The sequence below is a fragment of the Rhipicephalus microplus genome, chromosome 6 (assembly GCF_043290135.1).
Source record: "Rhipicephalus microplus isolate Deutch F79 chromosome 6, USDA_Rmic, whole genome shotgun sequence".
Lineage (NCBI taxonomy): Eukaryota > Metazoa > Arthropoda > Arachnida > Ixodida > Ixodidae > Rhipicephalus > Rhipicephalus microplus.
Window position 1 is genome coordinate 77,984,769 of NC_134705.1, and position 26,801 is coordinate 78,011,569.

General features: G+C 44.1%; 1 protein-coding gene across 1 annotated transcript in view; it reads left to right on the forward strand.

Moving 5' to 3' along the window:
• Positions 1–24,400, forward strand: part of LOC119168093 (uncharacterized) — a 52,036-nt gene extending 27,636 nt beyond the window's left edge. Inside the window, exons 4-5 of the mRNA XM_075865347.1 lie at positions 22,472–22,503; positions 23,813–24,400. Coding sequence (XP_075721462.1) covers positions 22,472–22,503; positions 23,813–23,829 — 49 coding nt within the window. The 3' untranslated portion in view covers positions 23,830–24,400. The remainder of the gene's footprint in view (positions 1–22,471; positions 22,504–23,812) is intronic.
• The last annotated feature ends 2,401 nt before the right edge of the window (positions 24,401–26,801 follow it).

The window sequence follows — 26,801 nt, forward strand, 5'->3', positions numbered from 1 at the left end:
TTTTTCTTGACCGCAGATGTGCAAACAAAACACGCTTTTTGTTTGATTTAAAAATATAACCAAAATGTGTACTGTCATTTGTCATATTCTGTAGCGAAATTTTGCCCCTACTTGTATGGCCAGGAGTTGTCAATTAATACGGACCACCACGCTCTGTGTTGGTTGTGGTCGCTCAAGGACCCAACTGGTCGCCTACGTCACTGGGCTCTACGTCTTCAGGAGTATAAGTTCGACGTAACTTAAAAGTCTGGCAGGTTCCACCAAGATGCCGATTGTCTCTCGCGCTATCCGGTGGACCATGCTAGCCTCGCTGTCCATGAGAGCGATTCTTTTGTGCTCGCCATATCTGATTTGCGCAACATCGGTACAGAGCAGCGCCGGGATGCAACCCTGAAGATGGTTATTGAGCGGATATCTTAGGGACATTCCAACCCTTCGCTCCGTCTATATGTCCTCCGCAAATAATTCTGTATCGCCACAACATGAAACCTGATGGCCCAGAATTATTGCTAGTTATTGCCCGACACCTACGTGCGGCCATTCTTCAACATCTGCATAATGCTCCGACGGCAGCACACCGGGGGTATTCACACACCTATCATTGCGTGCGGCATAAGTTTTTTGGTGTGGCCAGTATAAACTTCTGCGCCGCTATGTCACTGCTTGTGAGCGCTGCCAGCGTCGCTAATGTTCTGCTCTCTATACGGCTGGCCTGCTCTAACCTATCGACATTCCCCCGGAATCATATGTTCCCGCGTCGGTCTCGACTTGCTCTGTCCTTTCCTGACGTCAGTGTCAGGCAACAAATGGATCGCTGTCGCAACTGAATATGCGACCAGATACCCTATAACTCGTGCCTTGCCAAGTAGCTGCGCTACAGACGCTGCAGACTTTCTACTGAATGAATTCATTCTACGGCATGGGGCTCCGCACCAGCTTCTGATGGATGGTGGCCCCTGCTTCCTCGCAAAAGTTACCGGCAAATCCTCCGTAGCTGCTCTACCGAACATCACCTTACTGCTGCCTACCATCCGCAGACCAGCCGTCTCACGGAGCGCCTCAACTGAACTCTTACAGACATGTTGCCCATGTATGTCTCTTCTGACCACTGTGACTGGGACACAACGCCCCCTACGTTACGTTCGTCAAGGCATGACACCGCCGGCTATTCTCCGTTCTTTTTTCTGTACAGCCGCAACCCTGCTTTGCCATTCGACACACTCCTTCTTTCTGATACGACCAAACCAACGGTGTATGCTCAGGACGTTGCTTCTCGAGCCCGCGTCGCTCGCCAAATTGCGCACACTAGGCTCACTGCTTCTCAGGCCTCACAAAAATTCCGCTACGAAGACTGGCACTGTAACGTTGACTACCTTGCTGACTCTCTCGTCCTACTTTGGATACCGCATCGACATGAAGGCTTCTGCGAGAAGCTCCACCCATGATGCAAAGGGCCCTACTAAGTTCTCCGCAAGGCCCCCGACGACGAGTACCTCATCACTCCCGTTCAACCACACTAGTCTTCTGCCTCACCACCTACTGATGTTGTTCATGTGTCACGACTAAAACAGTTCTATACTGCCAGCCCTGATTGACTTAGTGGCGCCGTGACGGCGCTTTGTCCGCCGGGGGTGGTGTTACGAGGCAGTGGGCATGGCTCGACCGTCGTAGATGAATCGAAGAGGAAGAAGCGGACTCAGCACGCAAAAGGCTGGCAGCCCTGGTGGTTCTCACCTACTTGTAAATATTGGAAATACACTCATTTCTTTCTTCCGTGTGTTTGTAATCCCCGTAACAATATAGATCCCTATCACTACAACACCACCACCCTGGAAACCACTAACGGTACAAACGAGCACCCATCTATGAACACATCTTGTGGCCTGTAATTGTAAACCTATAGGACATCAGTTTGTCACCTAACGAAGAAAAACTGCTTTCTAATGGGCTAAGCTTCTGCCCGACCACAAAACTTTTTGATGAATTCCACACGCTCCGAGACTTCGACAACTTCGCTAGAAGCTCGAGGTTGCGTGAATATTTCTTGGACAGGCATTCTAATCACGAAACAATTCACCGTCGTAAAACAAATGATTGGACACAGAACAGTAATCAAGATAAGTGCCTGGAACTTTATATCACCGCAGTACAGAGAGATATAGTACACGCATACCACAGGCATAAAAGAAAACGAGAAAACGTGACAAATTTTGAAAAATTAGTATAAGAAATCTGGTATCTAGGACAGACATAACAACAAAACGCGCTGACAAAGGAGGAGCAATTGTATTTCTTAATACAACCAACTACTTACAAGAAGCATATTGCCAACTAGACGACTCAAAATTTTACGAGTGCCTTCCAGTTGATCAGACAGACGAATACAACTGTATCGTATAAACAGAACTAAAGACACTGTTAGATGCAGAAAAGATAACCAACACTGACCACAAACTGATGCGAGCAGCCTACCCTCGTTCAGTTAACTTCTACATCTTCCCGAAAACTCATAAACCTTGTAACTCAGGTCAACCAAACATATCAGGCATCGGTACAATAACTGAACCCATATCAGGGTACGGGGAGAAACTAATAACCCACATTTCACGCACCCTCGCCTCCTAAATAAAAGACATCACACGTTTTCTTCGAGACATTGTACGTCTGTACGCGCCAAAAAACTCGTACTTGGTTCCTCTTGATGTCCGTTCATTGTATACAAATGTACCTCACAATGACGGCATAGCTGCATCACAAAACATGTACACAGACCATAGACAATCTAACACCCCAGATTTTTTTGCCATCGAAACTTTTACGAGGTTGGTCCTCGAATTATATGCATTCAAATATAACCTACAGTATTTTCGACAAGTCAGCGAGACCGCTATGGGCAGCAATATGGCACCCAATTATGCCAACATATTTATGAGAAAGCTAGAATCGGAATTAATCGACGTAGCGCGTTAGAATCATAGGACAAGGTAAGGGACAGAAGGGAGCGCTTACTTCCAACAAAATTTTGTTTCGAGGAGCGTACATATATATGCTCACGAAATTCGACAACAACAGATAAAGAGATGAAAAACCCTCTATTGCCATGCGCTAAAACCTTATGATCTCAAAAGCGACAATTCTTTATCACAAAGACCGAGAGAAGGAGTGCCGACGCGGTTCAGCCCTGATCTACTAATCCTTTCTGCTTCAATAATCTCCCTTCTCACTTTATTTCTGTTTTTCCCTATGATTACCGTACCATGAAAAAGTGGTTTGCAGCCACATGTGCTGAAATGTAGTGCCAAAAAAACCATCTCGACCATTTTTTACGTTGCGTACAGGTTTCCGTCGCGGGAATTCTGGTCAAGAAGCTTCAGTCCTCGCAGCAAGCTCTCCCTCATGTTGAGCCAGTAAGACGTCAGAAGCTTGCCGTAGTGCCTTATCTGCATGGAATCTCCCACAACTTGAAAAAGGTTGGGGAGCGGGCCGATGTAAAGGTGGTGTTTTCTGCCCCGAAAAAGCTCTCGTACTTGTGTATGAAATTTGTTTCACATGCAAAACCGGGATGCTCTAAAAAGCACTTAACACTGTTTGTCACATGCGTGCAATTTGTAATCTATCAGATACCTCTTTCATGCGGTAAACACTGAATAGGACAAACTGGCAGGTGTATTAATGACCGGCTCTGCGAACACGCTTGCAACGTAAACATTATGTCTTACAAACATGCCCAACTTTATACTCTAGTCCAGAATCGGAGTTTCTTGAACAAAGTTCTTTGAAACTACTGTTATACAGAAGATACTTAGAGGACATCTTTTTTATTTGAACCCACAGTGAGGATGAACTTCTCAGCCTTACCGACACTTACAATGTTGTACATCCAAACATACATTTCACACACACCTACTCACAAGCAACCATAAATTTTTTTGATGTTACCATAACGATAGAAAAAGACAAGTTTTCTACAACCCTGCAACGCAAACTAACGAATCGGCAACTATACCTTCTTTACCAAAGCGATCACCCGCGCCACTGTAAAAATAGCACTCCATACAGCCAGGCTCACCGGTTTAAACGAATCTTCTGAAGAGACGCTGATTTCGACACGAGCTCAAAGAGGCTAAAACTCATTCTCAATAAACAGAAATACCCCCCACATGTAATTGATGACACCGTTCAAAGAGCGAGAAAACTGAAGCATGATGACATACTTATGAAGCGACCGCCGCAAGAAGACCCACAACAAAAAAACCTCTGCTTATCTTACAGCAAAAATTTTGCCAATGTAAACAAAATCTTTAAGCGACATTCAAACATTCTTGAACAAAGTGAACGTCTGCAACGCGCGTTCCCATCCGCTCCTGGCCTCGTTTACTGACGACCACGCAACCTCAAAGACAAACTTGTCCACTCTCGTATCAATGGCTCACCCCCTAATAATTCATGCCGACCTTGTTTAAAGTCACGGTGTCTTGTATGTAAAGCGATGCGAGAGACACACAAAGCAACCAGCACATCATCCAAGTTTTCGATTAAAATACGACGAAACCTAACATGCGATTCCCCTAATGTGGTATACCTACTCGAATGCAACGTGTGCAGTATGCAGTACAACGGACAAACAGAAACACCATTTAGCATTTGCTTCAATAATCACAGAGCCCACGCGAAATCCGCCCCAAACTACTCCTATCGAAACATCTTATTCTTCCCGACCATGCATTCGACAAACTATCAGTTACGCTCTTAGAGACGGGATTTAAATCAAACCGAGAACGTGAACAACGAGAGTCGTACCTTATCCACGGATTTAACACCCTCGATAGAGTAATAAATAAAAATTCGGGTGCATTTGCAGCAATTAAAGCATTAAAACAATAATGGCAATATTGAAGAAATAACTGAGGGCATGGCACTGCAGCTACGAAGGGCACTGGACAACTTCAAATATTCCAAGTGTAACTACTCTTCCTAAGTACAGCTGTCGTCTATTTCTGTTTTTACCTCACTATCCAATCAATTGTGCCAAATATGACATTCCCAACAGTGACCCTGTGCACAGTCGGGAGGCCCCTACTGCACCCGTAATTCAGAAGTGGGCACGAATTGCATTTGCACCCACTTGCCAGCATCTGCGGCAATACATGGCGCCTCTCTTTCTACGACGAGATGTCGACGGGGCGCTGAGTAGTTAAAAGAGTTCAGTTTGGACTGGCATGGTGGATGGGCGTGTTTTTGAGCGCTCCCGATTGAGTGCGCAGATAAGTGGTTTTGCATGTTTTGACCTTGCCTTTATAATAATAAGGCAGCAGTTAAAAATTTTGTAGCACTTATTACATCTTACGGCTTTTCCGCGGGTGAGTCACCAGGTATTTACTAGTTTGTGCATGTGTGTTTATTTGTTCCATTCTGTTTGTTTTCTCTTGTCACCCCGTGGGAGAGGTGCACGCACATTGAACACGCAAATTTTTGTAGTAGAGGTTAGACTTTTTCTTTGTCGCAGGATAGGGATCGTGTTTTGTAATTATCGAGTTGGACAAGTCGTAAGGGCAATTGGTGTCCTAAAGACATTATTAAAAACGCTGTAATGTGTTCAGAATGCGGAATGAGTTTGAAAATGAACTCAAGTGCAAAAACGAATGGGGAGGAGGCTGACGCGAAGTGTAGGCAATGTGAGGTCGAGGAAAAAATGGAGAAAACGACGGTTGCCCAGAGTGAACTGCTGTTAAGAATCACCGAGCTGGAGACTGCGTTGGCAAGGAAAAACGAAGGCGATGGGAAAAAGGCCCAAGTCCGCCGAGGAAGCACTAGCCAAAGTGAACAATGGAGCGGCCGACGGAGAGAACAATAGGGCATCGGCAACCAGAACTGTGGAGAAGAATGAGCTAGCAAGTTTGGAAACACAGGTTCAGCTGGTGCAATCGTCACAAGGCCCAGCTTCAGCGAAGTAGTGGTGGGGTTGGGAGGGGACATAGCAGCCAGCGCCACAGATGCAAGTAACCCCCAGGTGCACGACACTCCCGCTGAAAAGCCACACCATGTGATAATCGCGGGGAACTCGAATTTCAATTGATGCGAAGAAGCAATCAAAAAGAGGGTAAGATGTGACAAGAGCGTTCTAGTAGGAACGTTCCCAGGTCGCAAGCTGGAAGCAGTCATGAGGCAAGCGAACACAAAACTCTAAACTACAGCTGATAGACGGAACCTCATGATAATTTCAGGCGATTTAAAAGATGTCCTAAATGAAGATGCGGCAGGACTAGCGACCACACTGGTGAAAGGAGTCGATGACATGCGCACCGTTTTTCCTCAGGTACAGGTAGTGATATGCCCGATACCGGAGGTACCGGTGCATGGCGGCAACCTGCAAAGAGCAGTTGTCAACACAAACCAAGAGATATGGTGGATGAGTCGAGAAACAGCTTTGAGGTGGTGGAAATAAACAGAGAGGTGCATAAGTGGGGTGATTTTCAACGAGACAGAATTCACTACGATGAGAAGCTAGGTCAGGAGGTGGGTTGGCGACTTGCAGGGCGCGCACAAGCTTTTTGGAAGGGCACTCGGGCCCTTCGGGATGTAGGATAGCTAGTAACAATGAAAACAACCAGGGAGACTTTTTGACAGGTCGTATGAACAGATACGGTTCCAAAGTCATAACAGTATCTAAGATAGGCAGAGTCAGGGGCAGAAAAAGATGTAGCCCCGAGTGCCGAGTCAATTCAGACATAGGGTATATTAACATGCAGTGTGGCAGGAACAGGCTGAAGGGGAAAGAGATAGAAGAACAGCTAAGAGAGGAGAGGCCGGTGGTATATGGTTTACAGAAACACATCTTAAGGACATGGAACAACCTACTAACAATCCGGATTCTGCGTGGGAATATTGTTATAGAACGGAAGGCTGCAGAAAGGGGGGTGGTATTGGGGCATTCATTCATAAAAGTACAAACTGGCAAAGGGCCAAGCACGAGTGCAAGGAACATTTAGAACATTTATGGCTAAAATGGAAAGTGGCAGGGCAAATGACACTCCTTGGTTTGGTGTAGTTGTGGACGGGAGCAAAGGCCAGAGGGAAAACCCAGGCAATGGTAAAGTGTATATCAAAGGACATTGAGGAGATAGGAGGAGAGTGCGAGATAATTATACTAGGACATCTGAATGCGCACATAGAGGATATAGATGGCTATACCGACTCAACAGGCAGAATGATCTTGGATATGTGTGAAGGACACGATTTGATCATTTGAAACAGTACCGATAAGTATGAATGACAAATAATATGGGAGGTAGGAAGGCTGCAGTCGACGACAGATTACGCACCGATGTCCCATAGCATGTATGATAAGCTCAGAGGAATTCACATAGATGAAGGTGGATCCAGAAGTCTGGGTAGTGATCACAAACGTGTCAAGCTAAGTTTTGGAAGAGCAGTGCAATTGGGAAGGAGTCAAGATGAGCAACCACACGAAAATTTTATTCAGAAAGGCAAATCAAAATAGCTATCAAACAAAATGAGAAAGTAATCACTGAGGATAATAAAACAGTGCGAATATCTTCATCATCATCATCATCATCATCATCATCAGCCTGACTACGTCCACTGCAGGACAAAGGCCTCTCCCATGTTCCGCCAGTTAACCCGGTCCTGTGCTTGCTGCTGCCAATTTATACCCGCAAACTTCTTATTCTCATCTGCCCACCTAACCTTCTGTCTCCCCCTAATTCGCTTGCCTTCTCTGGGAATCCAGTTAGTTACCCTTAATGACCAGCGGTTATCCTGCCTACGCGCTACATGCCCGGCCCACGTCCATTTCCTCTTCTTTATTTCAACTATGATATCCTTAACCCCCGTTTGTCCCCTAATCCACTCTGCTCTCTTCTTGTCTCTTAAGGTTACACCTACCATTTTTCTTTCCATTGCTCGCTGCGTCGTCCTCAATTTAAACTGAACCCTTCTTGTAAGTCTCCAGGTTTCTGCTCCGTAGCTAAGTACCGGCAAGATACAGCTGTTATATACCTTCCTCTTGAGAGATAGTGGCAGTCTACCTGTCATAATTTGAGAGTGCTTGCCGAATGTGCTCCACCCCATTTTTATTGTTCTAGTTACTTCAATCTCGTGGTTCGGCTCTGCGGTTATTACCTGCCTTAAGTAGACATAGTATTTTACAACTTCAAGTGCACTATTACCTATCTCGAAGCGCTGCTCCTTTCCGAGGTTGTTGTACATTAGTTTCGTTTTCTGCAGATTATTTTAAGACCCACCTTTCTGCTCTCCTTGTCTAACTCCGTAATCATGAGTTGCAATTCGTCCTCTGAGTTACTCAGCAGTGCAATATTATCGGCGAAGCGCAGGTTACTAAGGTATTATCTATTAACTCTTATCCCTAACTGTTCCCATTCTAGGCTTCTGAAAACCTCCTGCAAGCACGCACTAAATAGCATTGGGGAGATTGTGTCATCCTGCTTTACACCCTTCTTGATTGGTATTCTGTTGCTTTCTTTATGAAGCCCTATGGTAGCAGTTGATCCCCTGTAGATTAATTCGAGAATCTTTATTTTTTATTTATTTTTTTATTTTATTTATTCAATACTGCCAGCCACCCTTTGGCAGCCAGGGATGGAGTGGTACAGTGCAGAGTTTGTACACAAAGTTTACACGCGACCAGTAACACGGTCCGCGGTACACAGGGAAGCAATAATGCAGTAAGCTTACAGATTGTCACGACACACAAGCGCACGCAATCAGTAACATGGCCCACGATTCGCAAAGCGGCAGTAATTCTCGTTACAAATAGCTACATGAATATACAATAAAACCGGCAATGCTAGTCTAAGCAAAACACACAAAGTACACTACGCGCATTGACCAGGAAGCGTGAAAAAAAAAACACAAGCAGTGTGCGTTGTGGCATGGTAGCAAGATAACACGTGAAATACGTTAGTTCAATAGGACAGGGGAACAAGACCAGCACTTCCAATCATACACAATTTTGAATAGCCGTTGAAAAGGGATTTTGATTAGTTAAGTTAGTAACGTCGCGTGGCAAAGTGTTCCATTCTGCTATCGTTCTCGGGAAAAAGGATAGACGGTGAGCGTTTGTTCTCGTGAAAGGCATTAGGATTGTTTTGTTGTGCTTGTTCCGGGTGGGGCGTGACATGTTGAATTCAAAATAAGCATTGAAGTCAAGCTTTGAATAACCATTGACTATGCTGTGTAATATTTTAAGTCGATGTAATTTACGGCGGGACTCTAGTGTTGGTAGGTCAGAACGCCTGCGCAGTTCTGTCACGGATACTCACCTGCTGTATGCGTTGTGAATAAATCGCAGCGCTTTCTTTTGTACCCGTTCGAGCATCGCTGAATCCGTCTTTGTGTGTGGGTCCCAAACAACGTCTGCATATTCGAGCAAGGGGCGGACCAGCGTAGTGTACGCAACGGTCTTCGTTCTGCTTGTACAGTGCTGAAGTCGGTGTCTTAGAAGCCAAAGTCTGCGCAGTGCTGATGATGTAATATTTTGTATGCGTTTGTTCCAGGTGAGGTTTGATGTCATGGTTACACCCAAATATTTGAACTCGTTAACAACCTCTAATTCAACATTGCTAATTTGATAAGCATATTGAAATGGAAACTTTTTGCACGTTATTGTCATTTGGCGGCACTTTGATGTGTTGAGGCTCATGTTCCAATCGGCACCCCAATTACTAACAGCTGTTAAGTATTTGTTGAGAACTTTCTGGTCATTTACCGATTCAATGGGGAGATAAACAACGCAGTCATCGGCAAAGAAACGGAAACGCACCGGACAGTCGAACTGTAAATCGTTTAAATAGATAATGAAAAGCAACGGACCTAAGACGGAGCCCTGTGGGACTCCAGAAAGAACTGATGACAAGTGAGAGGCAGAGTCACCTATCTGAACGTACTGATACCGGTTTGATAAGTAGGAGTCCAACCACTGAGTTATTTTCTCATTTTTGACCAAGTTTCGAATTTTTAACATCAGGTTGCTATGGGGTACTCGATCGAAAGCTTTTTGGAAATCCAAGAATATAGCGTCAATTTGCCCCCCCTTATCTAAAACTTTTGAGATGTCGTTAGTCGTGTGTATTAGTTGTGTAACCGTGGAAAATCCACGCCGAAAACCATGTTAATTGCTCGTAAAAAACATGTTGCTCTCAAGATACGTTACTAGGTGTTTAAATATAAAGTGCTCCAAAACTTTACCGGCTGTACACAAATGGGACATGGGCCGGTAGTTTTTTACAGAAAGTTTATCGCCGGATTTATGCACAGGAGTAACTTTTGCAGTTTTCCAATCGTCTGGAACCACACCGCTTAGTAGACTTTCGTTAAATATAATGTAAAGGTATTTCGAGCACCACTCCGCATACCGGTAAAGGAATGCATTTGGTATTCTGTCGGGACCTGCGGACTTTTTAGGGTCAAGGTTGAGCAAAGCCGAAAATATTCCCTGCTCGGTAATAGTTATATCGGGAATTTCAAAGCCAGGAATATTGAAATTAGTGCAGCACTGGGTTGCACGTACAAATACAAACGAGAAAAAAGCATTAAAAGCCCTTGCTATCGAGCAGGCATCGGACACTTCCCTGTCGTTTATTTTAATTTTGCCGACTGGGTCTTTCTTTTGGGTGATGCGAGTCCAGAACTTCTTAGGGTTGGTGACAAAAAAGACGTGCATCTTAACATTAAAAAAGTGATACTTTGATTCTTTGATTTTTTTCCGTAGGTCAGCCCTTAGGGAAGGTAACACATTAGGCGTTTTGGGCGCTCGGGAGAGACGTTTAACATGACCTTTTAAGTGAATTATGTCACGCGTAATCCACGGGCTTTGGCGGTTAATCTTTCTTTGTTTTTGTGGGACATAATTGTTAATACAAGTATGCACGGCCTTCTTGAAGTGCAACCATAATCCGTTTACGTCGAGATACCCGTTATTGTATTTGCTCTTAAAGGTGTCGAAATCTAGTTCGAGGAAGTCCAAAATACTTTCATTATCAGCACTGTTAAAATCTCTAAACGGCTTAATGATTGCCCGCGAAGTTGAGGGCAACATATGACTTTTAAACTGTACTATTTCGTGATCTGAAATCCCGGGCAGAACATTGACATAAAAACCGAGCTGTTGAACGGATTCAGAAAGAAAGACAAGGTCAAGTAGTGACCTTGAGTTTGTCGAAACACGAGTAGGTTCATGCACAATTTGGCCTAATTTACAAGAAAAAACAACATCAAGCAGTAGTTCGGAATGATCGCAGGTAGGAACGGCGTGCATCGAATCTCAGTCAATTCGGGGCAGATTAAAATCACCGCAGAGTACCATATGCGTGTAGCGCTTGGCATACACGCCTACGTAATCTGCAAATGCTTCAAGTACTGTAATGTTGGAATTTGGTGGTCTGTGAAATACACCGATAAAGATGTTGAGTTACGGATGGTGAAGAACAATGCAAGCCATTTCAATGTTTTTGTGTTGGGGAAGGGGGGTATAGTCCAGGCCTTTTTTTATTATTAGGGCCACACCCCCACCTTTTGAAGCCCGGTCACAGCGATAGATTTCGTGGCAGCTCGGTATCGCTACCGAGTCTGGAATTTCGTCACTTAGCCACGTTTGTGTTACAGCCGTGACGTCGGGATCGTATACGGCGAGAACGCTTTCCAGATCATCAGACTTCTTCAAAATACTTCGTGCATTTATATTCAAAACAGAAAAGGGTTTGGAATTCGTGAGCAAAGTCACATCAGAGTCGCTCTTTCCTTTGCTATCAGCTCGGTCGTGGTTTGGTGGCAATCGTCACTGCGGAGCGAAAGGGACTCTCGCTCCAAGGGTGTCGTCCCACACAAAAAGCTTACCATCAACTTTGATCTTGTCGAACGACTGCGTCAGTTTTATCCCCTTCTTTCTTAGTTCAGCAAAGCTATCCCAAAGTTTTTTCCGGACAGCCCGGACACGAGACGAAAAGTCTTCTGATATGCCATATTCCGTGTCTTTCAAGTTTTTACAGTTTTTTAGTATCCTCGCCTTGTCTCTACCATCCACCAGCTTGAAAATTACTGGTCTACATTTGTTTTCCTTTTTTCTACCTATCCTGTGAATACATTCTATTCCGACGTTCTTCACTTTTAGTATTTCACCAAGAATGTCGTTCGATACTATCTGCTCTAGCAACTCCAACTTTTCATCCTTCATCTCTTTGATACCGTACACTATCAAATTACCCCTCCGACTGCGGTTTTCCAAGTCGTCGATTTTATAAACGAGGCTGTCCACTTGTTGTTGTAGTTTGTGTACTTTAGTGGTGTAACTTGTTACGGTGCCAGATAGTTCATCTAGCTTTCTCTCAATTGCTGAGAGCTTATTACAAGTTTCACTGAAGCGATGTGTGGCGGTACCTGAACTTTCTTTGAGTAGATGAATTTCATCTAAAATCTTCTGAAACATAGCTTCTGTGGGGCCAGGGTTCGACTCAACGTCCCCACATTGAGGTAGCAGGTCTAAAAAACAGTCATACACTGCAGAAAGAACAAGTAGTAGCGACCGTGGGCACGGCAGAAGCACAAGGCATACATCATCACTACGATATTCAAGCTCCGGACGGTTAGTCTCTCACCTGAATAACAAGCAAGAAGGGGTTCCTGAGAATCATGCTCTCGGCGCCTCTGTCGTGCCCACTGGTCGGTACCGGTCGAGCGCTTCTTCTTATATCCGTTGGTGTCGATGACGTGGCTGATGGTGGTACTTGATGCGCCGCCAGGGACGGAGTAGTAGTGCGCAGGCTTGAAGAATTGGTGTCGATCCCGTACACGGGCGGATACGTGCTCCAGGCAGCATATCTTGCTGGTTGCGTCTCGGTACAAGGGAACGCCGATGCGCAGATGGCACGAGCATGAAGCAGCACCTGAATAACAAGCAAGAAGGGGTTCCTGAGAATCATGCTCTTGGCGCCTCTGTCGTGCCCACTATAGTACTTCATCTACGCCCTGATTCCGCAGTGTCTGCATGACGGCTGATATTTCTACTGAATCAAACGCCTTCTCGTAATCTATGAAGGCTATGTATATTATTTGGTTATATTCTGACCATTTCTCTATTACCTGATTGATAGTATGAATGCGGTCGATTGTTGAGTAGCCTGTTCGAAATCCTGCTTGTTCTTTTGGTTGATTGAATTCTAATGTTTTCTTTACTCTGTTAGCAATTACCTTCGTGAATAGCTTATGTACTACAGAGAGCAAGCTGATCGGCCTGTAATTTTTCAAGTCCTTGTCATCTCCTTTCTTATTTATTAAGATGATGTCAGCGTTCTTCCAAGACTCTGGTACTCTTCCAGTCAAGAGACAACTCGTAAACAGGGTGGCTAGTTTTTCTAACACAATCTGTCCTCCGTCTTTCAGCAAATCTGATGTTACCTGATCCTCACCAGCAGCTTTGCCTCTTTGCATGCTCTCCGAAGCTTTTCGGACTTCTTCTATCATTACTGGTGGGGCGTCATCTGGGTTACTGCTAGTTGTTATAGTATTAAGGTCGCGGTTGTCTCGGCTACTGTACAGATTTCTTTAGAGCTCCTCCGCTATTTTAACTATCCTATCGATATTGGTAGTTATTTTGCCTTCTTTGTCCCTTAGTGCATACATCCACCTTTTGCCTATCCCAAGTTTCCTCTTCACTGCTTTGACACTTCCTCCGTTTTTCAGAGCGTGTTCAATTCTCTTTATGTTATACTTTCTTACATCACATACCTTACGTCTATTAATCAACTTCGAAAGCTCTGCTAGTTCTATTTTGTCTGTTGTACTTGACACTTTCATAATTTGGCGCTTCTTAATTAGGTTCTTCGTTTCCTGGGAAAGCTTGCCAGTGTCCTGTCTAACTACCCTGCCTCCAACTTCCACTGCACACTCCGTAATGATACTCGTCAGATTATCATCCATTGTATCTATGTTAAGGTTGGTTTCCTCACAAAGAGCCGAGTACCTGTTCTGAAGCGACGCTCTGAATTCCTGTACTTTCCCTCTCAGTGCTAGCTCATCGATTGGCTTCTTGCGTATCAGTTTCTGCCGTTACTTCTTCAAGTCTAGGCGAATTCGAAACCGTACCATTCTATTGTCACTGCATCGTATCTTGATAACCACTTCCACATCCTGCACGATTCCTGGGTGTGCACTCATTATAAAATCTATTTCGTTCTTATTTTCGCCATTAGGGCTCCTCCATGACCATTTGCGGTTTGCTCGTTTTCGATAGAAGGTATTCGAAATCCGTAAATTATTGCGTTCAGCAAATTCTACTAGTAGCTCTCCTCTGGCGTTTCTAGTACCGATGCCATAATCTCCTATTTCCTGATCTCCAGCCTGCACCTTCCTTACATTTGCATAAAGTCGCCCATCACTATAGTATACTGTGTTTTTACTTTACTTATTGCCGATTCGACGTCTTCATAGAAGCTTTCAACTGAAGCGTCATCATGGCTGGATGTAGGCACGTAAGCCTGTACTACCTTCATCTTGTATCTTTTATTCAGTTTAATTACGATGCCTATCACCCTTTCATTAATGCCATAGTATTCCTCTATGTTGCCAGCTATGTTTCTGTGAATTCGGAGCCCCACTCCCAGTTCTCTTCTGTCTGCCAAGCCCCGATAGCAAAGGACGTGCCCATTCTGTAGCACCATATAGGCCTCATCTGTCGTCCTAACCTCACTGAGCCCTATTATATCCCAATTAACACCCTCTAGCTCCTCGAATAGTACAGCTAGACTTCCCTCACTAGATAATGTTCTAGCATTAAACGTTGCCAAGTTCAGGTTCCAATGGCGGCCTGTCCAGATCCAGAGATTCTTAGCACCCTCTGCGGCGTTGCAGATCTGACCGCCGCCGTGATCAGTTGCTTCGCAGCTACTGGGGACTGAGGGCCGTGAGTTATTTGACGTATGCATGTGGGAGGTAGTGGCCAGATACTGCACCAGGATGGCCAATCCTTCTCTGGTGAGGGAGTGCGTTCCCGGTGGTGGTTACCGGTGAGGCCGCACCCCAGGCCTCTTAATGCAGTTCCATCAACACGCGGATTTTTTTTATCCGGCTGGGAACTGCGCGGCACCGGGATTTGAGCCATGGACCTCTTGCATGCGAGGCGGTTGCTCTAACCACTACGCCATCGCCGCATCATCAGTGGCTATACACGATGATACACAGTGTGGACATACATGACTCTAATTAGAATGCTGGAGCCAGCGCTATCTAAGGCACGTGACAAGTCACCCTGGAAAAGAAGACACAAACCCCAGAGTTGGTGGTATGAGGAACTTAAGAGAGCCATAGCAAAGCGTCAGGAAGCCTCTAGGGATCACGGAGATGCTAAGCAGCGAGGTGAACCGACAGATGATGTTGAAAGAAAATGGGAAATCTTTCTAAGCTGTAGAAGGGATGCATTCCTTTCGATCAATAAATATTTGAATAAAGGGAGCTCAGTGGCTAGCAGAAGTACACAAAAAGGATGGAAAGGCCGCTGCGAATTATTGGAACCACCTAAACTCTCTTAGAAATGAGACGAGCCTAGAGCAGAAGTTTTTAACTTTAGCTCAAGGTGCTATGCTAGAAGGGGACGAAGCTTTTGAATATCTACTATCAAGGGTGAGAAAAATTTCAAGAAAAAACTCCTTTATGCACCACAATAGACAAGGATGAATCAAGTGGCGCAATGGCTTCATTTTCACTACGAGAGTAGGAAAGGGCTGAGAAGAGGGTTCCTAATAGTACATCAACAGGCGCAGATGGCATTCCAATTATGCTGATAAACACCCCTGGTCCGAAGTCTGAGCAGGCTTTGAGAGAGGCAGTGAGCAAAATAGTATTCTTTGGTGAATGCAAACTTAGCAGGATGAGCATGATCTCTAAAGGAAATGGGGACAGAGCTGACAGAAACAACTACCGTCCTATAACAGTGACATTAGTGATCTACAGGCTGCTGATGAAGATTATGAAGGAAAGACTGCAGGTATGGATAGAGGATCAGGGGGAGCTGGGGGAACTGTAGACTGGGTTTCAGAAACACCGAAGGTTGGAAGACAATCTGTTCTCACTGACGCAGTTCATTGAAATAGCAGAAAAGAAACACAGGCCCCTGAGGCTAGCATTTTTGGATATGAAGAGAGCATATGATACCGTGGTTCAAGAGGGCTTGTGGGGAATGCTGAATACACTAGGTGAGGAAGATGGGGTCGCTAATATTTAAAGGATATCTATAAAGCCAACACGACAGTTATAAAGTAGGAAAACAGGCATCCAAGCCTACAGGGGTAAAATGGGTCTTTAGGCAGGGGTGTCCTCTGTCACCCTTGTTATTCATGATGCACCTATTCGGATAAGAGGCCAGATTTGAGGGAAGTGTACTGGGCTTCAACCTCTCTTTTGTCAAACAAGGAAAACTCGATGAACAGGCACAACCAGCATTGATGTACGCATATGATATAGTGCTAATGGCAGACAACAAAGAACATTTGCAGAGAAAGATGGACATCTGCGGTAATGAGAGAGATAGGTTAGATTTCAGATTCAGTAACGAAAAATCAGCAGTCATGATTTTTAAGGATATTGAAGGTAGTGAGCTTAAAATGCAGGAGGTAACGCTAGAGATATCATATAAATACAAATATCTTGGCGTATGGATAAGCAATGGGGCCTAGTATTTAGGGGAACACGAAATATACGTGACGACTAAAGGTAACAGGAATTTAGCGATGATAACAGGGCACTGTGGAATTACAATACGTATGAGGTTGTAAGAAGAGTATGGGAAAGGGTCCAAGTTCATGGTTTGACGTTTGGCAATACGGTCTCGTGTATGGGATCAGAAGTTCAAGCAAGATTAGAAATTAAGCAACGTAAAATATTTAAGCTTGCCTTGGGAGCATTAGGGAATACACCAAATCAGGGAGAACAAGGTGATATGGTATGGAAATCATATGAGGGCAGGGAAGCTAGCAGCTAGAGAAAATTGGTGAAGCGATTGAGAGAAATGGGAGAGGAGCGTTGGGCTAGGAAGGTATTCAGCTACTTGTACATGAAGATTGTCAATACAAAAGTGAGGAAGTGAACCAGGAAACTGACTGGTAAATATTTAGAAAACAGCAGGGGGCCAAACCAAAAAAAATTATCGGTTAAGGAGAAGGTGAAGAAAGCTCAGACCAATATGTGGAGAATCAGCATGATTAAGAAGTGCGCACCAGAGATCTATCAAGCTTTTAAGGTGGAAATTGCCCACGAAAGTATCTATCATATTAGTCGGGGTACTTCTCTTCTGTTTGAGGGGAAGAAGGGAGTATTGCGAACCAAGACATATCGGGACAAGCACGAAGAAGTAGACACGGTATGCAGTGCGTGTGGAGAGGAAGAGGAAGCTGCCAAACACTTGATAATGTTGTATAAAGGTCTTCACTCTATAGTTCAGTATGATGGCGTAGAGTTTTTGAAAGCACTGGGGTTTAGTGACTGGGAGGGCAAAACAGACTTTAAGCGGGTAGAATTAACTAGAAAGAAGGTTATCTGATAATTGTGTGTAAAGTCAGAGCACCAGTGAAAATTAAACCCTTCACTGCAAGAACGAGTCCTCAACCTCACTATTTAGAGGGAAGAAAATAAATCTAGTTTTTGTTCACTAAGTAATACGGCTTGATGGCATTAGCCACAGCCCCATCCAAAGGGTATAGGCATATCAATTCATCCATACATCCTTAAACTTCTTAAAAAAACCTCTTTTTCCTTCACACCGAACCGCCAGAGCCAGGAGGCGCCGTCTGGTCGGGAACAATGCCTTACTGAGAGGAAGAATACACAGATCGCAGACACCCTAAAGGTGAAAAAGAGAAAAGGGAGAGAGAAGGAGGGGAAGGAGGCGCCCGGTGGAGTCCGCCTTATATATTACTTTTTTTTCTTTTTTTCTTCTTTTTCTTTTGTTTTTTCCTCTTTCTCTCTCTTCCCCTTTGATTTGAGATCGGATAAAGCTGAGCACCAGCAAACTGTACCCTCCATCCGGCGTTTCGGCCATACTCTAGGCCGAAACGCCGAAATAAAACGCGTTGTGACCGCTCACGGAGGTACTACTTGACTATATATATATATATATATATATATATATATATATATCAAGTATTTTCTCAATTATAAAGTTTCCATTACTTTAAAGCTACACAATAATTTATAAAGCAATCAATTCTTGACCTGCGTACGTGCCACAAACAATGGGTGAACAAGAACAAAAACAAGTTGAATGCATTCACCTCCAAGCGTTTTTCAGTGTAGAAGGCGGCAGTGCCGCCCAACAAATTTCTATGAAGCAACAGCGGCGAAGGGAAGACTCCGAGTACGTACAAAGAGAGAATACTAAGGAAAGGCAAAGGCAACGGTGGCTGCGAGAAGACCTCGACGCGATGGAGCACGTGTTCGATTGTTTGCGGTTTACTGCCGCTTCCGTGAGCTGCGTATCAAGGTAGAAACAACACAGCATCACATAAATACAGCCTAGCAACAGTTACAATGTAGAAACAACCTGCAATACCTAGCGAAGGCCTCAAAACAACACAAAAACATCCAGATTAGTCATCCTAATTAGCAAGTTTTGAAGATTAAGATCTTACGCGGCTTAGCGCAAGCTTCACCAATTCTTTTATCTGTCTCAATCAGTGCGCGTGTAACGCATAAAAAGTGCAAGGTGCGTTCTTGCACATTTAATGGAAGCCGGTCCTTTTATGTTGCACTCTGTTTTCTGCACGCACAGGGTCCTGTGTCAACCCAGACATCACCCGCGTCAACCTTAGTGAGGATGCATCACCAGTCATTAGGAGCGTTGTAGTTCACCGAAAGCACTCAAATAAATACATAGACACAAAATAAAACGTGCAACCGTAATAAAAATAAATGTTGAAGCTGAAGTTTTTTCCAGGTGTTCTGAATTGCGTTCGAGTAATCTACTAAATATGGTTGCGTTACGCAACGATGCAATAGACTGGGTGGACATTAAAGAACCCCAGGCGTTCGAAACTTCCAGCGTCCTCCACTACGGTGTCTCTCATAATCTTATGGTGATTTTCGGACGGTAAACCCCACATATGAAGCAACCAATGAAATCTAAAATAGAAAAGTAACAAAAATTGGCAGATCCTAAAAACTGTGGGAATCGATGATAAGCGAAGCACAAATAAGGAAAGTTGATGTGTCACTTTAAAAAGAGCACAACGTTATGAGGTGGAGGTCAATTATTCCGTCAAACAAGGGAAGGTTGATATGTCACCTTAAAAACAGCACAACGTTATGAGGCGGAAGTAAATTATGCCATACATGGCTTCCCTTCCCCGATTATCATGTTTGGACGTGTTATTTACCTATATCGTCCATTAGTGTCATTTATTGTAAGTTTGGTGAACTTGAACTAGTGAAACGGCCGCAAGCGCATCATGAGCGTAGTATGTTGTCATGTTCTTACAGGACGCGAATATCGTGATTTTCATATATGCACCAGTCATATACGTTCGTCATTCAATGGCGCCACGTAACACCAAATTTTGTATATATTAGGCTAGCTGAACAACCTCGAGTGCGCTATGAGTATGGCATGTAGTCATGACGTACACGACATGCATGTCATGATTTCTACGTTAGAGTTTGTCACTTATGTTCGCCATGCAGTCATATCACACCATCTCAGTTTTGCAAAATGTCATGTGAACGAAACCACCGTGAAAGCAGCAAGACCATAAATTGTAAATCATGACATTCCTAACATACATATCATGATTTTCATGTTATCACTAGTCAGTTTTGCTCGTCATACGGTCAGATTATACCGTACAATTTTGGTATCGATAGCATTATCGAAATGGCCAGGAGAGCTATAATCGTAGGCGGATACATAGATAGATAGATAGATAGATAGATAGATAGATAGATAGATAGATAGATAGATAGAAAAATAGATAGATAGATAGATAGATAGATAGATAGATAGATAGATAGATAGATAGATAGATAGATAGATAGATAGATAGATAGATAGATAGATAGATAGATAGATAGATAGATAGATAGATAGATAGATAGATAGATAGATAGATAGATAGATAGATAGATAGATAGATAGATAGATAGATAGATAGATAGATAGATAGATAGATAGATAGATAGATAGATAGATAGATAGATAGATAGATAGACGTTCAGAGTCACCGATGTTCGCTAAGAAATGCTTCGCATTCAAAATGTTATGACTTTTGTGTTGAGAGAAGATATAGGGGTAAGACCTGTGCTATGTTGTAATTTGGCGGCGGCGGTGGTGAAGGCAGCAGAGAGATAATTCTTTATTAGGGCGATGTTGTTCCCGACCAATAAAAAAGTATCGACCATCTCCCCGAAGGAAAGCGTGATGGAATGCGAAGCAGCAGCGGTGCGCACGGCGTTTGCCCGGTTGAAATGTGCGTCAGCGCGGGTGCTGTAAGAACGTTTTGAAGCTCAACTAGGTGTAGAGCTTGCTCGAATAAACGTTTGTTAGAAACGCAAGGACATTGGAGGTGGTTTGGTGTTTGTGTATTTTTCATCGAAGATAAATGAACCGAAAGAGTAGACAGCTTTTGCACGCGTCCGCAGCAGCCGTACTGACGCAGCCTGCTAGCCATTTGCAATGGCAGGCCACGTTTGTACGGCTGCTTTGGAAGCCCAACTAAATCTGTGGTTCCACTCGACGTGCGGTCAAACGCAGTGGGTAACGGAAATATTAAAGTAAGAAAGAACTGTGTTGCGAGCGGACAGAGGAAGAAGATAGGAACAAGGACGAAGAGAGGAAGAAGTTACCCCACAGAGGAACTGCGGGGGAAGAAGATTAAGTCAACGAGCAGCGTCAGTTTGACCTACTTAGCAGCACTCCAACAACTGCAGTGAAGGGGTTCAGTGGACTCACGGAATATCGTTGCGCAGGCTATCCAAAGAACTACTTTGCAGCTAAAAACAACTGTGAAGCTATCCATGGCGTGCACTATCAGCGGCGAGAGAAATCCCCGGCCATCGAGTAATCTGATCATCGCCGGAACGCATCGTTTTTCTATAAAGCAATTGTGAAATATTCGAGCGTTATCGCTCGTACTCATGTAAGCTCTCGAATAAAGTTGCCTATTCACAACCAGCGCACAATCCTAACAATAATTTATTTATTTATTTGTGGGGTTTCTCTCAAAACCGCGTCTCTCAAAACCACGATAGGGTTACGAGAGACGCCGCAGTGGAGGGCTCCGGAAATTTCTCCACCTGGGGTTCTTGAAATGCTCTCAAATCTGAGCACATAGGTCTACAAAATTTCCACCTTCCTCGGAAATGCAGCCTCCACAGCCGGGATTCGATCCCGCAACCTGCGGGAATCCTAACAAGGAGGAGGCCCGCGAAAGGAGAGGAAGTGTGGGTGGGGCCAACACCTTTTGTATTTCGTTGAACGTCAATACAAACTCGTGCTTCTCAAAGGAAGCCGTCACTCCGCTTTAGTGCAAAGAGTGGTCATGAAGCAATGCCACATCAAGGGCAGGGCTGCTGACGTCGCACGTGCACTCGACCGCTTTCCGAACGGAGGTGCGATAGATGTACTTTCCTCTCTAATACCATACACCTTTTTTGCTTCTTCGTGCTTTTTTGTTGCTCGAGGCAAAGCCACCACCGCCTCACAGTGCTTGTGATGCAGCAGTCTTCTTCATCTCATTTCCGTCGTGAGGAACGACATGATGGGTTCTCCCCTACATGACGGCGAAGTACACGCGAAGGCTAGGTGACAGGCGAGAGCGAGAAAGAGCTAGAGTAGAGGGTGGTAAACAGTGGGATAGGACGCATCTAGCTAACAATAAAAAAATGGAGGAGGAGCTGGTGGGGCAGCGCGTTCAAGGCTTAGAGAAAGCAATCCATCAAGATATCCCCCGCTGCTTGATAAGTTATTTAAACGATCCCTTAGATTCTAAAACAATTTGATGCGGTCTCTGCAGAACGTTGCATGATTTTCTGGATTGTCTCGAATATCTAGGTAATGTAATGAACACGCGTTGCAATATAAACCGGCGTCTTACCGCCAAATACTGAATAGCTTATGGTTCCAATACTCAGGACTTATCATTATTGTTTTGTACAATTCAAATTCCCCCATATAAATATTCTAGCAGCTAAGTCCAGCTTGCAAAATGGTTTTAAATTGAGGCCTTCGGGTTGTCACGCTTTATCCGGAAATTGCTCAAAATTTATCTTGAAGTTAGTTTACCAGCAGCAATTAAAAAGTTAATATTAGACAGTATTTCATAAATAAGTACCTATATAAGTGCTAGAACTATGCCTAATATAGAAAAATCAGTGAAATTACGTTTATGGCAAACGTTTGTACGTATAGTAAATATATCCAACATTATTCATGAAACATAATTTGTATCTTTTTTAGTGGCTTCGGACGACACGGAATTGCAAAAAGAGGCAAGTGATTTTAATTTTCGCCTTGTTTATGTAGAAAAATGTTCAACTTACGAGGTAGTGCTTAATCATCAAATCAAGCTCCACATTTTTTCACACCTGAACGATTCTTCTAGCATTGATTCAACTTAATAATTCAGCGAGAAACTGCATGCCTAAAGGAAACACAATGTTACAAGGAGCTGACGTACACACCGCTGTGTGAGTCGTGACTAGGCACCCTGTTTTTCGCTCACTATGAATAGACTGACCCCGCAAAAATCTTGTCACCTGAGTTTCCCTTTCATTTATTTGCTTGCTTACAGTTGCTTTCTCTTCCTTAATTTATAGGCTCATTTCTTTTCAATTGGTATGCTTGAGTGCTATTGAATACCGCTTTATCTTTTTGTAGTTGTGTAATTCATTTTGCTGGTTTGTGTTTTTCGTTCTATGGCCTCCTTTCTGCGGTTCTCAAAGATTTTTTGAATAGCATGTGCTAAGTTATCGAATGATGCGGGCTTAGTGCTCACGTAAAGGCGCCATATTAGTTCTCAATTAGCGTTTGCCCCCGCCAACGTTAGCGCATACTCGCAGCACGCTCACTCCCCACAAAGAGGTGAGCGGGCAGCGCGAGTCGCATGCTATTTCAGATTTTTCTCGGGTGGACCGCGAACGCTAACGGCGGTTACCGTTATGATGCATGCGCACGAGCCGCAACCACAACGAATAGCGTTCACGAAGCTTTGCTGCGTTAGTCAAAAACTCCCTTATTTCGCTGTTCGAAGAGTGGGGGAGCGTTATCTCCCGATGCTGGAGTTTCGCCTCCGCTTTTCTATCCCGTAGATATGCATATAACTTTAGGCGCTGTCACTTCACTGGTATTTTGTTGACTGGAACCCATCCCACGGGCGAGAAATGCTGGCATTCCAAACATGCATCATGTTCGTCTTACGTGTATCAAACACCATAGATCATGGTTCCCTTTACAGATGAGGGGTGGGGCGAAGGTTTATCACAGTGACCCGCTTACCACACGTCAATGTTTTGATCAGACTTCACGTCCCCCTCTTAGGTGACTAGAAAAACGGGGCACACCCCTCTCTGTCCCTGCTCAAGCCCACCCCTTCGTGCGCACGTCAATGTCAAACAACGAGCCTAAATGTGCTGGAAGGAAGAAAAACCAGGTGATACTATATACGCTGACAGGGCGATACGTTAAAATGCTCGGCTGTTAAAGCGCCATTTTGTATACAGTGACATTACATGCACACATGGTCGATAACAAGAAGAAAATGTGTTTTAATATTTTTGTTGCACTTGCTGTTCTTTTCAGAACTTCTAGCTGAATAGAAACAATTGCAATTTTCCGCAACTAGGCATGCGGCAACAAGATGAAAGAAGAACACAGCGCAAATATGGACCCTGTTTTTGTTTTAAATATCAGCAAACTATTGCGCTTTCTCTCGTGTATAGCGAACTATTGAATAGAAAACTATCGTGTAGCAAACTATTGCGTTTTCTACTAAATTAATGCAATGTGTTGATAGCCTACTTTAGCGAGTAAATTTTGTTTTGCCGATGACTGTATTAATACACACGAACATGGACATGCGACTCAAAAAATGTAACTCACGGGACCTGACCAGACGCAGAACTCTTGTGCAAAATGTGATTCAATGTGCTATTACATGCCAATTTAATATACAAGCATGCTCACGTAGAGAAGAACAATTGAACGAATAGTAGAACTTGCAGACAAGGCTTCTCAGGAGGCCCAAGAATCAAGTGGACAGTACTGCGAAATAACTTATCACACAAGGCAGTAGCACGAACAATATGTTGGCTAAGGCTATCCTGTCAAGCTGCGATAATGATATTAATTGTATTCGGTTGTGCAATAAAGAATGTTCCATCAGCTGAATACCTTGGTGTTTTTCTCGTCAAATACTATCGCTGAAACTCTCACCTGGCATATGTTTGTTTAAGATTCCGGGCAGTCTCTGGTGCAATATATAACACAGTGTATTGCACGCCACTATCTGTTGGCGATGTCTTCCTGCAAGCTTTTTATAATGGTGTTCAGTCACTGTGCGATTTGTTAAAAATGTAGAATTATCTATATTTTTCGCTCTATTGCGAACAATATTATTTAGATATTGAGTATACCATCAAGACCAGACATGAAAATTATTACGACTTTCCAATTCCGAAGCCATTTTGAATCAGATGGCTGTACTGAGGTACCTTCGGTTTTCAAGGCTTTAAGATACAAGTCAAAGCCATGCCTTCGGCCAAAAAAATATTTTTGGTTAATTCGCTGTTAGTAGATATGATCAGCGCACTCGTAGCTACATTACAACGTTTAGCCTGAGTCAATTACCCGCGTGTGTCTTTCGTGTAAAAACAAAACATGACCTAAAGCCACTACTTTATCGCAATATTTTACAAGCTATTCATGATCTCTGCTCTTTTCCTTAAACAAATATCATCTGTTGTTAGAACTGTAAGGTAATCATGTTATTTCAAGCTGCGTATTGCTAATGTTGAACTAAAGAAGCTAATGAAAATTTACATTTGCTCTTTTTCTTCGGGTAAGCTTCATCATGTGTTCCTTTGCTCTCCAATATTTTAACTCACTGGAAGTCTGCTGGTGTTCTATTATTCTAGCGTTTTTATGTCATTGTTTCAAAGAACGATACCGATACTCATGCATGGGTAGGCTACGTCATATGTGTTAGTATCTAGTCACTCTTTTACGGGCGAAGTTCCTCAAGCCGTAGGTCGTGCGTCCGCGATGTTTGTAGTTGTAGTGCGTCGTAGTAATACGTAGCCACCTCCACCGCTGGGCTAGAAGGGCGGCACGCGCGCACCTTTTTCAATTGACGAGGAAACCAGCGCACGTTAACCATAATTAAAAAGAGAGTTGTTTCTGATTGAATAGCCTACAGAGGCAAGTATCGGCGACTTCCTGTTCAATAAAACTCGTCTTGAATTCGACGCTTACTAAACAAAACTAGTATCAGAAGAACGCACTTTGAGCACTATATTTGACCAAAAAGGGTTGCCACGTTAAACTTGCTGGCCGTAGCCTGCTGGTCGTAGCAAGGTTTGGACCACACTTCAATGGACTAGAGGTGGTGAAAGATGGTAACCATAATGGGAACGAATATAGGAAAGATGGGAAGGCCGTAAGAAAATGCGCGCGTGCCACTACTCTAGTCTGGGTGCGCCACCTCTTGTTTAGTCCTGGAATGTCCGCTGGATGGCGGCACTTCTATACGCTGAATATATGATGAAAAGATACGAAATGGCGGTACTTGGAGTGTTCGCTAGATGGATGTACAGAGAGACAGACAGATGCACGAAGGGAGGGACAAATGGATGGACGCATGAACGAACACTCAGATGGAAGCGCGAACGGACGCATGAATGGACGGATGAACGAATGGCCGCATGGATGGTCATATGGATCTATGGAAGCAAGAATGAACGGATAGACGGAAGCGTGGACGAACTGGCAGATGTTTCGCCCCACTCATCATCATGCACTCCATGGATATGCTGTGATTCTTTTACGCACTGCTCTTCACGTACGTGAGAGTCTGCATTTTGTATGTACCTTCTAGATAAAAAATTGGCGTGTATTCTTTGTGATGTTAGCCGAAGTAATTTTTTTGTCTGCGGTCAGTCAGCTGTGCCCTAGAGGCTTGCCCCCGGCACAGTGCACAACATCCAGCTCAATGATCGGGCGTTGTTCTTGTTGTTACAAACGTTTCGTTACAACGGCAACAGCTCGACATTATGGCACGACGCTATACGTTCAGCATTGATAGTGAAGCATTCAGACCACTTCCAGAGAGTGCAACTTTGATGTTTCGTGGTTTTGAGGACGACGCAACCGCCTGGATTGGCCCCGTCTACTTTCTTGCGCGATGATATTTTTTCACTAGAGCTCACCAAGAATTTCGTCGCGGAAGATCGCATCCGAGGAGCAGCCCAGCCTAGCAGCATTTTCAGGAATACAATAGGCCTCGTAGTCTACTTAGAGTGCTGCCGTGATGTATATATTGCACCACTTTTAGGAGCCTACCACACTCAATTTATTGGGAGGCGGTCACGCCGGCAAGAACCCAAAGATGACATTTTCACCTACATTTACAAAAAACTACACCTGCTACAGGAATGTGACAGCCTGGTCCTCTTCAGCAGCCAGGCAGTATGTCGTCGATGGCGTATGCGACTCGACGCATGCTGCAATACCCTACTGAAACGTTCCGTATGTATGGATGCCCTACATACGGAATAATTGGAATACGGAAGAC